Source organism: Sciurus vulgaris, assembly GCF_902686455.1.
Source record: "Sciurus vulgaris genome assembly, chromosome: 7".
Classification (NCBI taxonomy): domain Eukaryota; kingdom Metazoa; phylum Chordata; class Mammalia; order Rodentia; family Sciuridae; genus Sciurus; species Sciurus vulgaris.
The window spans coordinates 122771787-122785334 of NC_136467.1; the positions used below are offsets into that span (position 1 = coordinate 122771787).

General features: G+C 39.7%; 1 protein-coding gene across 2 annotated transcripts in view; it reads left to right on the forward strand.

Moving 5' to 3' along the window:
• Window positions 1–13548, forward strand: part of LOC306665597 (diphosphoinositol polyphosphate phosphohydrolase 1) — a 99314-nt gene that overhangs the window by 15167 nt on the left and 70599 nt on the right. Inside the window, exon 2 of one of the 2 annotated variants that reach the window (XM_079147266.1) lies at window positions 7732–7758. The exons of the other annotated variant lie outside the window; for it this stretch is intronic. Coding sequence (XP_079003392.1) covers window positions 7732–7758 — 27 coding nt within the window. The remainder of the gene's footprint in view (window positions 1–7731; window positions 7759–13548) is intronic. 2 annotated transcript variants of the gene reach the window in all.

Sequence of the window (13548 nt, forward strand, 5' to 3'; positions counted from 1 at the left end):
AGGTGCAGTGAGAAGTGAGGACTGCAGCCAGGGTCAAGCATCAGGGGCCTCGGGAGAGGGTGGAAAGTCAGCACCAGAGGAGGTGTGCAGGGAGAGAAGTGGGGGGCAGGGCCTGAGCGCAGCATCAGTGCTCAGGGAGGTGGGATGGTGAAAGCTGAGGGAAGAGAACATTTTGGAAAACTACACTGGGCAGTGGTGTCAGCCCTGGAGCAGTCCAGCGTGATGCAGATGGGGTGTAGTGGTGATGTTGGTGATGACTTCAGAAAGTGGTTCCAGTAGAATGGCAAGATGACGTGGACTTGGGGTGGCTAAGTCAGGCTTTAGGACGGAAGCCCATTATTTTTTTTCTGTGATTGGAGGGCACATGAAAGAGAAAACCTAAAACCCAGATTAATATTGATGTGGATTTGAGAAAATCCCTTCTAGATGGCCCCATTCTGGGGAGAAGTTAAGCGTATTTACTGAAAGTGGTCTGTTGATAGGAGTTTAAGGGGCAAGAAGAAGTTGGGCAGAGTTGCTGTGGTATAGTCACTATGGAAGTAATGGTTCTTTGAGGGGTAAATGTGGAGATTGAGTGGTATTTATCCTTAAACAGTTATGGGCCTGTTGTGCATGGAGAACCATGTAGCCAGCACAGAGGATAAACTGAGCAGGAGAGATGTTTCACAATTCTGTCTCAGAATTTATAAGCAAGCTTAAAAGAGGAGGACTAGTAGGTGTGTGTGTGTGTGTGTGTGTGTGTGTGTGTGTGTGTGTGTGTGTTTTGGAAAAAAGTAAAAGAAGGTTTATTACTTTGCTAGCAAAGAAGGAACACGGGACTCCTGCCCCAGAGGCTGTGATTCTGCCCATCAGCCAAAACAGGGGGCTTTTAAAGAGGTGACTCAAAGGCTATTTTACATGTGTTCTCAGGATTGATTTGGGAGATAGACCTCTCTGAGTTCTGATGCCATCCCCAAAGTCCGGATTATTTCATTCCTATGGTGAGTGAGTGCTCAAGGACAGATAATTCTATCATCTAAGATGGGAAAGAAAGGTAATCCTGTTTCCCCTGAAATTAGGGAGGGGGAGAGATTAAGGAGGAGCTGGGAGAGAGGAAGAGAAAGAAACATGTCTATTTTAAAATTAATTGCAGCAGCAGAGCAGCAAGGGTTATATTCACTGTCAATTTCTACATTCCATTTTTATGGAAAAATGAGTGAAGACATCTCCAAACTGCTTCCTGCTGAAGCGGGCAAAGTTGGGGGAAGTAATCCAAAGTTTTTGTTCTCTGTCAGGTGAGGAGTGGACAGTTAAGGGCATTCAGCATCAGAGCAGTCCAGAGGTCCACAGTGGCAGATGACAGGTGATTGGACAAGGCAAACTAAGGCAGGGATCATGCTAAGACAACAATAAACTCAGCAAAGCATTACTTTATTGTAAATAATTAACACAAAAACAATTAGTGTTTCAGCCAGTCTTTGAAAATCATGAGGACAGTAACTCATAATCTTAACAGTGAGAAACAGATCAAGTTTACTAGTGTAGGAGGTCAGAAAAATTTGTAGGGGGCTGGGGTTGTAGCTCAGTGGTAGAGAACTTGTGTAACATGTGTGAGGCATTGGGTTCAATTCTCACATCACATATTAAAAAATAAAGATGCATTGACAACTAAAATTATATTTTAAAAAAGCATGGAGATTTAAAAAAAACGATTTGTAGGTCTATTAAATCAGACTCAAATGAACTCAAGACATATTTGCCACTCTTGTCATTACTATTAGACACTCTCACACAAGAACCCTTCCTTTATAGCCTCCAACTTTACTTAGTTTTGGTAGGGTTAACACAAGTGTCCATCTTGTGTTACATTTAAAAAACATTGTTCTTCATTTTAAATGTCCATATAGGACTCTGTTTTTAGGCTATACTCTCCTGCCAGGTGTTTAAGACCAAGTTGGTCAAAACTAACCTTGTTCCTATATACTCTTAAAAGTCACCTGAGATTCCTCAGAGATCACTCTTGGGGCCATGTGTGAAGCCTGGTGGCTCCTTTAGCTTTCCTCTACCAGTGATGACACTTGCCAGGATGGGTCAGGGTCTGGCTGACCCTATGTGACTTTTCTTGGAAGCATCAGGGACATTTCCATCTCCAGTGACCTTCCTCTTGGCAGAATGTACACTAGTTGGCTTTCTGTTCTCTAGTGTTCTCTTGATCTCCCTGATCAGCAGAGTGGGTGACTCACCAGGGTTGTAGGGCCCAGAGATGTCCCGTCATTCTCTGAATCCTGGCTTAGAGGGCAAGGGCCAAAATGTTGACTGGTTTTTCCTTGGCCCTTTTACTTCCTTGTCTTTGGTCTCCAAGTTTTTGATTTTAAACACCCAGTAAGCCAGTTTTACCAGTCTTAAAAAGGCAGTAACATGTTATAACTTCAATATCTATTACTTTACAGATACCCCTTTCATTTAATTGGGGTTAGTATTAGTACTGGAAGTCAGCATTATATATTATCTGTCCTTGTAGGTGATGTCTTAATATCTCAAATTAATCCAGGTTGGTTTTTTGTTTGTTTGTTTGTTTTTCAAAGCAGTACCTCTGCAAAACATTAGCAGGCAACAGTTTAAAGTTTACAAGGAAAATACAAAATGAAATTAACAGAGCAAAAACATACTCAGTTTGTGTAATAGCTGTGAACCAAGAAAAATGACTTTTATTATATTGAACCTTTACTTAGTTATATATTATATCCCCTGATTGAGATCACAGTCATTTTTACAACAAAAATGAATCTTTTGAACACAACTTCAAATGAGCTGATGTCTAGCCTGTTTTGGAGCCATTTTAACATTGAGTAAGGTGGGAGGCAGAGTCTTCTCTCAGGTAATGTAGGACTTTTCAGAATAACACAATACAATTTTACATCTGAAACATGAATCAAAGAAAGGCTAAGAGGACTTTTAACTTTCTTTTTGTGGAAAAAGGAATGTTTTCATGTTTCACAGTGTCACCTTTAAACAGTCAAGATCTCCTTATCTTCCAAAAATTCATTTAAATTCCAATTCCAGTGAAGAGTAACACAAAATTGTATATATAATTTATGGATAACAGGTTACTTTATCTAGCTATAAAATATCAAATGACATGAATAAATACCAACCAAATTTATTATTTCTATACAAATTCAAGATTTTTGCTACAGATAATTTTAGTTTGGAGAACACCAATTTGGCCAGCTTGGCAAAGTGCTCTTCTAAGCTTTACATTTAATTAAGTTCAACTTTTAAAGTACAATTTAGATTCCACAGTGTACGGTAATAATAATCACAGGTCTGCATAGGTTAACAAAAATCAAAGAATAGCCTTAAATCTCATATACATTTAGGAAACTTAATGATCAGAAGTTGACTTAGTTGAAGCAAATAGATATAAGACAGGTTGTCAAATGACAGTGTGGCCCTTCTATGTCAGATACAATGTATAAAAGAGAGCACTTATTGGATATCTTGCCCATAAACTTACATAAACTTTCATTTTTATAAACACTCAGACAAGGTTTAGACAGAGTTCTCAGATGCATATGTATACCTAGTTGCATATATTTAGGGTGTCAACTATATTGTTATAACGTGAATAACAGTTGTTTGTTTAACTAGTTATAAAGACAGGTACAAACCATAATTCCTTTAAGACTTAGTTTCCCCAGGTAATAAAACCTAACAAATACAAGAAAATTATCTTGAGAGCAGATCAGTGTTTCAGACTTTGCTTCCTATCAGTACATTAAAGTTCAAATAACTTTGCTAATTATAGCTAATTTAATCACAAACACAAACTTTGCGATTTGCCTTCCACAAACCTTCTGTGACTTACTTAAACATACAAAACTTCTTTACATCCTTAGTTTTGCCCTCTTTCATCTTGGACTTTAGCACAAGAATATTACTTTACTAGATAAAATACTTTCTCATCTAGAAATGTTTCTTTAATCTTCTAATTTTCCATACTAAAATATATTTCCATGCCTATAAGTTTTATCTTTTCTAGTTTTAGACCCTTTTTGAATTCATATTTTGAAACAGACCTTATGAACGTTATCTGTGCATTTAAGTTGCATAAAAAATTTCATCCCAGGAGAGGGCTGAACAGTCCAGCATATACAAAACAAAACAAAGCAGTGCCTTAATCTTTTTTCCCCCAGGTTGCATTCAAGGGGTTGGAGCACAGGATATTTTTGAGCCTGACCTGTCTCTGTTATCATTATCACAATGCCATCAACTTTAAGTGAGTTCCCCACTGTCACTTGTACCCAGAGGCTCCTTTGGGGCCTTTTTCTTATAGTAGGAATATTGAAATGCAATGGAGGAGGCCCTTTCCATCCTTTTCTTTAGGTTTCATTGAGATTCCTTTGCAGAGCTGCCTACAAAACACAGGTTGGCCTGAGTTTCTGTCTTTTTCTTTATTTGGGTGCAGTTATTTCTCTGTCAGTCGCCCTAGGCATTTAGTTTGATGGGATATTATTTTAGCAAGAATTGCTTTACCCCAGTTATCGCCAAATGGAATCTCCTGTCAGATCTTAAAAGGGGAGACTATTCCTGTTCCCAGGTCATAAATTGACAGTGCTGGAACCTACTGCCACATCTTTTGTGGCCAGCAGCCTCGACCCTCCATGGGCTAAAGGGACTGGAAGGCCAGGCAGAAGCCAAGTTCTTTGGCTATTTTTCTACAACCCAGGCAGCTTTTCTGGCTGAGAAACAGTGCTTGGAGTGTCAATATTGGGTTTAACCTTGGTTCAACCCGAGGCAACCTCACCTGTCTCCTAATTCCTGCAGTTGACTCTCAACAAGTTCACCAGCACCTTGTATATTCAGCATGGAAGTCGGGTTCCTTGGAGAGCTAGGCCTGCCCAGGAAAGCTGGAGCTGAAACTGCTCTCGGGTCCCACCTGAGGTGCCAAATGTGTTGCCAAAACCTTGTCCCTGATGCCAGTCCAATAATGAGGACATAGTTTTGAGAAAAAGAAAGAAGGTTTATTGTTTTGCTAGCAAAGGAGAAACACAGGGGACCCCTTTATCCCAAAGGCTGTGATTCTCAAGTTTTGTATGTTTCTTTACTCCTTTGCATATGGGGAGCTAGAGAGAGGAAAGGGAACAGTAGATATGATTTAAGATTGAATGGAGATTCATTCAAGAGAATTAGGTAAGGTCAAAGGAATCAGGAAATTGAAAATCATTTGCTTTATATGTAGAATGGGAATAAGTAGTACCTAATACGTAAAGTTGCTATGAGACAGGGCTGGGGAGATAGCTCAGTCGGTAGAGTGCTTGCCTTGCAAGCACGAGGCCCTGGGTTCGATCCCCAGTACCGCAAAAAAAAAAAAAAAAGTTGCTATGAGACTTGAGTGAGGAAAGAGAAATAAAGTGCTTCTAATATATATAATAAATGCTCAGAAAATGTTAGGTATTGTTATTGAGACACCAAAGGAATCATGCTGGTCAACAAATAATTATAATGTAGCAGGATAATAGGGACTGTAAAAGAAACCTGTCCAGAATGATTTAGGAATGGATACTAGATTGAGAAGTGAGAAACAGTGGGAAAGGAGATCTGGGTGTCAAAGATGAAAAATTTGCTGCTACTCCACTGTAGAATATGTAGGCATTTAAAAAAAAAAAATTCTGGGCCCGGGGATGTGGCTTAGTTGTTGAGCACTTGCCCAGCCCTGGGTTCTATCCCAAACACCACAGGGGGAAAAGAAATGTGTGTGTGCATCTTGATTATAGTGGCTTTACAAGCCAGGTGTGGTGGCACACACCTGTAAGTAATCCCAGTGACTTGGGGGAGGGGGGAGCTGAGGCAGGAAGATCTCAAGTTCAAGGCCAGTCTCAGCAATTTAATGAGGCCCTTAGCAGTTTAAGGAGGCCCTGTCTCAGAATAAAAATTTGAAAGGACTGGGGGTATGTATAACTCAGTGATAGAGTGCCTCAATCCCCAAGTACACACACACACAAAATGTATAACAGCTTCACACAGTTGCACAAATATAAACTTCAGTGTGGCATGTGATTCAAAAGTACAGAAAAGAAAGATTTAATGGAGCTGTGTGAGTTTACTTTGAAAGAGCTCTGTGGAAGGAGGTAAGACCTGAGGTTACAGGATCTTCAAATTTTTAAGTCTGGAAATAGTCTTAGACATGATTTATCCAGCTATCTCAGTGAAAGAAGGGAACTGAAACCAAAAGGTGTTCAAATCCGTCTACTGTGGTATTTCTGGTAAAATAATCTGATAAAGACAGGACATGGATTTCATCTGACAAATCCACTGAAGGGAGTTAAACAAGTAGAATAGAAAATTTTTGAATAAAAGTGTATTTCTAAGACTGATTCATAGCCACCAGCATTAAAACAAACTAACAAATAAAAAACCCCAGGACTGGGGTTGTAGCTCAGTGGTAGAGGGCTTGCCTAGCACGTGTAAGGCACTGGGTTCAATCCTCAGTACCACATGAAAAATAAATAAAATAAAGGTGTTATGTCCATCTATAACTAAAAATATTTTAAAAAGAGAAATGTAATCTATTCCAATTCCAGCAGCCTCTGTTGCTCTGTTGTTACTATTTGTTGCAGCTGATCATGAGTCCTAGCACCAGTGTGTGTGTATTGTGGAAGAAGCTAAGTTTATCAGAAGATGGATATTTTTGGCAAATTTTGGGTGCAAAATAATACTTTTGACCATTTTAGTGGTCTTTCTTTCATTATGAGGATGATTTACACTCACTATATAGCAACTTTGGAAAGTATCCTCTCTTTTGAGTCCTAGGTTATAAATTACCAGAGTTCTTGAGTACTTTTTAAATTTATTTTTTTGTGTGTGTGTAGTACTGGGACCTTAACCCAGAGGCACACCCACTGAGCTCTGTCTCCATCCCTGGGGATCTCATTGGCCTCTGACTTGAGATCCTCCTGCCTTAGCCTCTTAAAGGAGCTGGTATTATAGACCTGCGCCACCACACCTGGCAACCAAAGTTTAAAATGTCTTCTGCTCATAGTTTACCCTCTGTGGCACTGCATGGTGCCGTATGTGCAAGAGGCCCACAATTGTGAGGATAAGTACTGTTATAGTTTGGATGTGAGGTGTTCCCCAAAAGCTCATGTGTGAGACAATGCAAGAAGGTTCAGAGGAGAAATGATTTGGTTGTAAGAGTCTTAACCCAATCAATGATTTAATCCCCTGATAGGGATTGACTGAGTGGTAACTGAAGTGGTAGGGTGTGGCTGGGAGGAGATTGGAATTGAGGCGTGGTTTTGGGGTGTATATTTTGTATCCAAAGACTGGAGACATTTTTCCCTGCTTCCTGATCTCATGTGAACTGCTTCCCTCTGCCACATATTCCACCATGATGTTCCGCCTCACCTCAAAGCCCCAAGGAATGGAACTGGCCTTCTACGGACTACGACCTCTGAAACTGAGCCTTCAAATAAATTCTTCCTCCTCTGTAGTTGTGCTGGTCGGGTCCTTTAGTCACAGCAGTGAAATAGCTGACTAAAGGAAATACCATTTAACCTCTAAATAATTTCCTTCAAAGCATATGAAAGTCATTTTTTTCTTTTATCAGTAGTGTATTTAATTTTACAACATTGTGATTTATTTGTAATTTTATGATATCTTTTAGCACATGTAAGCATTTTTTCCTAGTCTGACTTCTGTACATATTTTTAAAATTAACCAATTTTTCTTTTGTTACTTTATTTCTTGCAGTGTTGGAGGTCAAACCCAGGGACTTATGTATGCTAATCAAGCCCTCTGCCACTGAGATGCAGCCCCACCCCCGTACAGGTTTTTAATGGCTACATGTCCACTGTATAGATGAAAGAATTTATTTAAATGTTTTTCTCATGTCGTAGATGACGTTGTCAAATCATAAAAGAGGATAGCATTAGTGACCCCAGTAATAATTGTTTTATTTTTCTCCCATCTCACAAAGTATACATTTTAAAAAAATATATGCTACTTAACCAACCATCTTAAGGAATGGCTGTGCTCTGCTTACCACTCTCTTCACCAGTGCTTTCTGATAGAAACTTAAGCATGCCAGGTGTGGTGGCACATGCCCGAAATCCCAGCAACAAGTGAGGCTGAGGCAGGAGAATCTCATGTTCAACACCAGCCTGGGAAATTAAACAAGACCCTGTCTCAAAATAAAAGACTGGGGATGTAGCTTAGTGGTGGATTTCCTCTGGATTCAATCCTCAGTACTGGAAACAAAAAAAACAAAAAAATAAGTAAATGTGATACTCTTAATTGATTTAATCAGGGGACCTCATAAACTGTGATTCATAGGTTAGAGAAACTCTTAAGTTGCTGAAGCTGATCTTGAACTTGGGCTCCTCCTGCCTCAGCCTCCCAAATTGCTGGGTTTTATAGGCATGTACCACTGTGCTCAGATGTTTTGCATTTTTTTAACAGATATTTTCAATGTCTGGATTAATTGAAAACAGCTGAGTTTTCCCATTTTTTTCATTCTTAGAAAATTCTAGAAAACACAAGAGTATATGAACATACATTGCATTAGCAGTCAGTGATTGCAATGGCATCATTAGCTGTCAGGTAGCCTTTGGAACACTCCACTGCACACTTGAGAAAATAAGAGCAGAAAAGGCAAATAGCAGCTTAGTGTTTTTACAAAAGTGCTTTCAGCCTTTAGAGTCTCATCCCCCCGCCCCTTTGAGAACTACCGCTCTGAGTCTTAACTGCAGCCTGGTAGGGAACCCTGGTGGGAGGAAGGACACGGTTATTAGCCTTGTACTGTGTGTGCCAAGCCCCGAGGTAGAGGCTTTATAACATATTTGGTGGAGGTCTCTGTAAAGACTTTGGCCTTAAAATATGGTCTTGGACCTGGAATGAGGTGGGGAGCCATTGAAAGGTATTTAGCAGAGGAGGGACATAATCTGACTTGAAGTTACAAAGGATTTCCCTTGCTTCTGTGCTGAGAATTGACTGTGGGAAAGAGGGCAAGGGTGGGAGCAGGGAGACTACTTGGGGAGCTTTTACTTTAGTCCAGAGCTGAAGACGGCTTAGATTTAGGGTGCTGGCTATAGAGATGGTGTGAGGTGGTCACAGTTGGGTTATATTTGAAGGTGGGATCTGTTGACGGTTGAGCATGAGATGTGAGTCAGGTCCAATGGCACCAAACTCTGATCCTCCTAACTGGAAGGATGGAGCTACCATTCTAAGATGGAAAAGAGTATGAAAGGAACAGCTTTGCAGTGCGGAGATCAGCAGGGCACAGAAGGTGGCACTCAAGGGAGCAGTCTAGACTGGAGATATGAATTTGGAAGTTGTCAGCCTATCAGAGCCTTGACAGAAACCACAAAGGGAGTGACTGTAGGTCTAGAAGACAAGATGATCAGGAGACCAAGACCTGCAGCACAGAGACTGAGGAAATAAGGAAAGAGTCGTAAAAGAGTATGTGTTCTAGCAGCCATGGGAAGACTGTTTCGAAACAGAGCTAATGTCACTGTTGCAGGTGCTGCCAATGGGTCCAGTGACATGAAGACTTAAGAGTAGGCCACTGGATTTAGCAATAAGAAAGTAATGGGTGACTGTGAAGGGGGCATACTTCTGTTTGAGGTGGATGTAGGAGAGAATGGGGAAAGAAGAGTACAAATCAGTAATACAGGCCGAGTGTCCCTTATCTGAAATACTTGGAACAAGAAGTGGGTTTTGTGTGTGGGGGGGTCAGATATCATAAAGATATAGAGAAGATCAATGGCATAGAGAAGGAAATAGGAGCAGGACAGGGGAGAAAATTGGAATGATTTTGACAGAATTATGCTATGCGCATGTATAAATATACCACAGTGAATTTCACCTTTATATTTATAATTAAATAATTAAATAAATGATGAAAGGAAGACCAGTAGAATAGTGCACCTGCATTTTGACTTCAACATGTCATGTGTGGAATTTTTTTTTTAAGATGTTGATAGACCTTTATTTTATTCACTTATTTATATGCGATGCTGAGAATCCAACCCAGTGCCTCACACATGCTAGGCAAGCGCCCCACCACTGAGCCACAACCCCAGCCCCATTGTGTGAAATTTTTTGTACCACTTGTGATATTATGTTGGTGCTCAAAAAATTTTGGATTTTGGATTTTTTGATTATGCCCTACCTGTAATAGTTAACTTTATTGAAGAATCTTTGCTATAACAAGTAGCAGTGCTGGGCAAGGTGGCACATGATCCTAGCTACTTAGGAGGCTGAGGTGGAGGATTGCAAATTAGAGGTCAGGTTTGACCTGTCTCAAAGTAAAATTTAATAAAGTTTCAGGGAGGAGGAGTTGCTAGTGGTACGGTGCTTACCTGGCACGTATAAGGCCCTGGATTCTATCCCCAGTATTGCAAAGGAAAAAAGCAAACAGACATGAGGTAGTAGATGGAAAAGGATGTGGAGTCAAGAGACAGTTGTGTTTGATTTTTTTTTTTTTTTCTTGAGGGAAATTGCATCAATTTTGTGCTGACAGAAATTATCTGATGGATAAAATATTATGATACAGGTAAGAGGTGGGAAGAATCTGGAACAGTCTCTTAGTAGGGCAGAGAGAAGATTCCCAGGCACAGAGGGGTAATTCATTTATTTGGGTAGTTTTTTTTTTTTTTTTTTTTTTTTTTTTTGGTACTGGCTATTGAACCCAGGGGCACTTAACCACTGAGCCAGATCCCTAGCTCTTTTTATATTTTATTTTGAGACAGGGTCTTGCTAAAGTTCCTTAGGGCCTCACTAAATTGCTGAGACTGGCCTCCAACTTGTGATCCGTCTGCCTGCCTCAGCGTCCCTAGCCATTGGGATTACAGGCATGTGCCACCACACCCTGTAAACAGGGATTAGTTTTCTCTTGGAGCACAGGACAGTGCCTCCATGGTACCAGGAGAAGAGAGGCAAGTTGTACAGGAATAGGAAAGGTAGAGATGAAAACTTGGGGTATTCTCTGTGAATTGCTTCTGTATTCTCAGCAAAACAAAAATTGAGAGTGAAGGTGGGGAAATGAAGGGTAATAGACAACATTAGGGGTAGCTCTGCAATGGCAAGGGAAACCCAAAAGGACTGGAGTGATGTCATGGAACTGATTTCCCCTAGAGCCTGTCAGACAAGCTAGGTTACTTGTGAATTTCCTGTGTGGTTATCTCAAGTGAATAAGTGAACAGATCTTCCACTTTGGTTCTAAATTCTCACTAAATGAGGTATACTTAATTTTCTTCAGTTATTAAATTTCTTACATCTTACCTTTCATATCAAGGAATATTTTAGTATCCTGATTAATTAGGCATGATACATGTGTTCAGATGGGTTTTTGAAAATACTTTTTTAGTTGCCAGTGTGCTCATTCATTTATTCATTCATTCATTTATATATATGTGGTGCTAAGAATCAAACCCAGGGCCTCACACATGACAGGAAAGCTTTCTACCACTGAGACACAACCCCAGGCCCTCAGATGGTTATTTTTAACAGTCTTGTTTTACCTTAGATTCATCTTCAAATTAATGGTCATATTATACTTTATGTTTCTACTGTAAATAATATACAAAGGCATTAGAAAAATCTTTTAACTTGCAAATAAAAGGCTAGAAATAATTCATTATCTCAGGTCTCAAATGTGGTAATAGCTAATGAAAACAGCCACCCAAAAACAGTTTTTTGGTTTGTTTGTTTGTTTTCGTGGTACTAGGGATTGAACCTAGGGCCTTTCACACACTAGGCAGGCGTTCTGCCCCTGAGCCACATCCCCAGCCCTTTTTAATTTTTTTTTGAGACAGAATTGCCATGGCTGGCATCACATTTGCCATTCTTCTGCTTCTCTGGGATTATAGGTGTGTGCCTCTGCTCTACCAGTCATTGGTCACATTAAATATACTTACGAACTTTGGTGTAAGACACTCCATAAAACCAGTGAACAATTGGGTTTTAAAAAGAGCAAAGAAATGCACACATCACATTTTTGTCAAGTCATCCATTCCTAGGATTGTTTATGGACTGCCTAATCAGAGTGAGTTATTATACATTTGAAAATATGTTGCTTCATAATTAGTCTTTTGTGCAAAATCCAAATTCATCTTTATTACCTAAGTATAAAGTCAGAGCAAAAGCCTTTAAACAGCTTTGAGAGAAGCAAACAACACAAATCCAGAAGGCTTGCATCATTCATACTTTTGCAATTCTCTTTCCTTGCTTTTGATCCTTAGCTATCATATATATATAGTATCGTGAGTTGTTGTGTTTCATTTATTTATTTAAGAACAACATGTGGGCATGATGATACAGGTTCACCTACTTGGGAGGCTGAGGCCAGAGGTTTGAAAGGCCAAGGCCAGCCCAGACAATTTATCAAGATCCTGTTTCAGAATTAAAAAATTAAAGGCTGAGGATATAGCTCAGTGGTTAAGTGCTCCTGGGTTCAATCCAAGTACTGAAAAATAAAAATATTCCCACACCTGGAAAAAAAAAAAAAAAAAAAAAAGATGGCATGCACTGATGTTATTTTGTATATGTTTGAAAAACAACATGTAAGTGATTAGCCCTTTTTTGGAGTGAATTATGTTGCTAGGCAGTTAAGTCCAGGATTTATGGAGCTCATCTTGGTTGGTGGGTTGCCTCTTTCTTGGTGACATAGTGACCATGACAGGAAAGACCTACCTGCTCCTTGATCAGGCTGATTAGATTACTGGTGCAGCTGTTTCTCTGCATCTCAACTCCTGCTGTAGGGTGCATTTTAGCATTCTTCCTGTGGTTCTTTTATATGATGGAATGATGACCCCCGAGCTTCTTGATAATAATTGCCTTGGTTTTGCATAGGAACATGTCAACCGTTCTGCAGAATCAGTGCAGTGTTGTAGACTGGCAATAATCCTGAAGTCAGCTGGAATTACAGCTCAGATTTACCAGAGAATTATTCATACAGACAAATGGGAGTACAGAAGATCTAGAAACTGTCAGCTTATTCTACCTGTAAACAGTATGCTACTCAAGAAATAGAAAACCATTTAAGAATTCTATACAAATTTTAAGAGATTAACTAGCAAATTGTAGAATGACATGACATTGAGTTCTAGACTGAAGGAAGTTAGTTTTGTGGAACTGTATATATGAGTGGCCTCCTAAAGGGCCCTGATACTTGGGTCTGGTATACATATGCCAAGTGGCTTATTTAAGCTTTTGATCAACGATACCCAGGAGCACTACATAACGTTAATTGACAGTACAGGTTACCAAGTAAAAGTCTCTTAGTAACTGTCAGATAAAAAATCCATGCTTCTGAAAAAGAACATGAAAGAGATAACTTAATAAGTTGTTTGGCATATGTAAGCAGCTAGCTCAACCTCTGATAAACACCAGATAAGATGAACAAGAACAGGAGGAATAAGCTATAAGGGTAAATGCCTGAAACCAGCAACAGTTGGCAATTAAACATTATGTAGACTTCAAGTCTTTCCCTAAAGATAGACTCTGTCTGAAATCGAAATACAGCCTTTCCTGTAAGCAGAGTGAACAGGGTTTCAGAAGGCATACCCT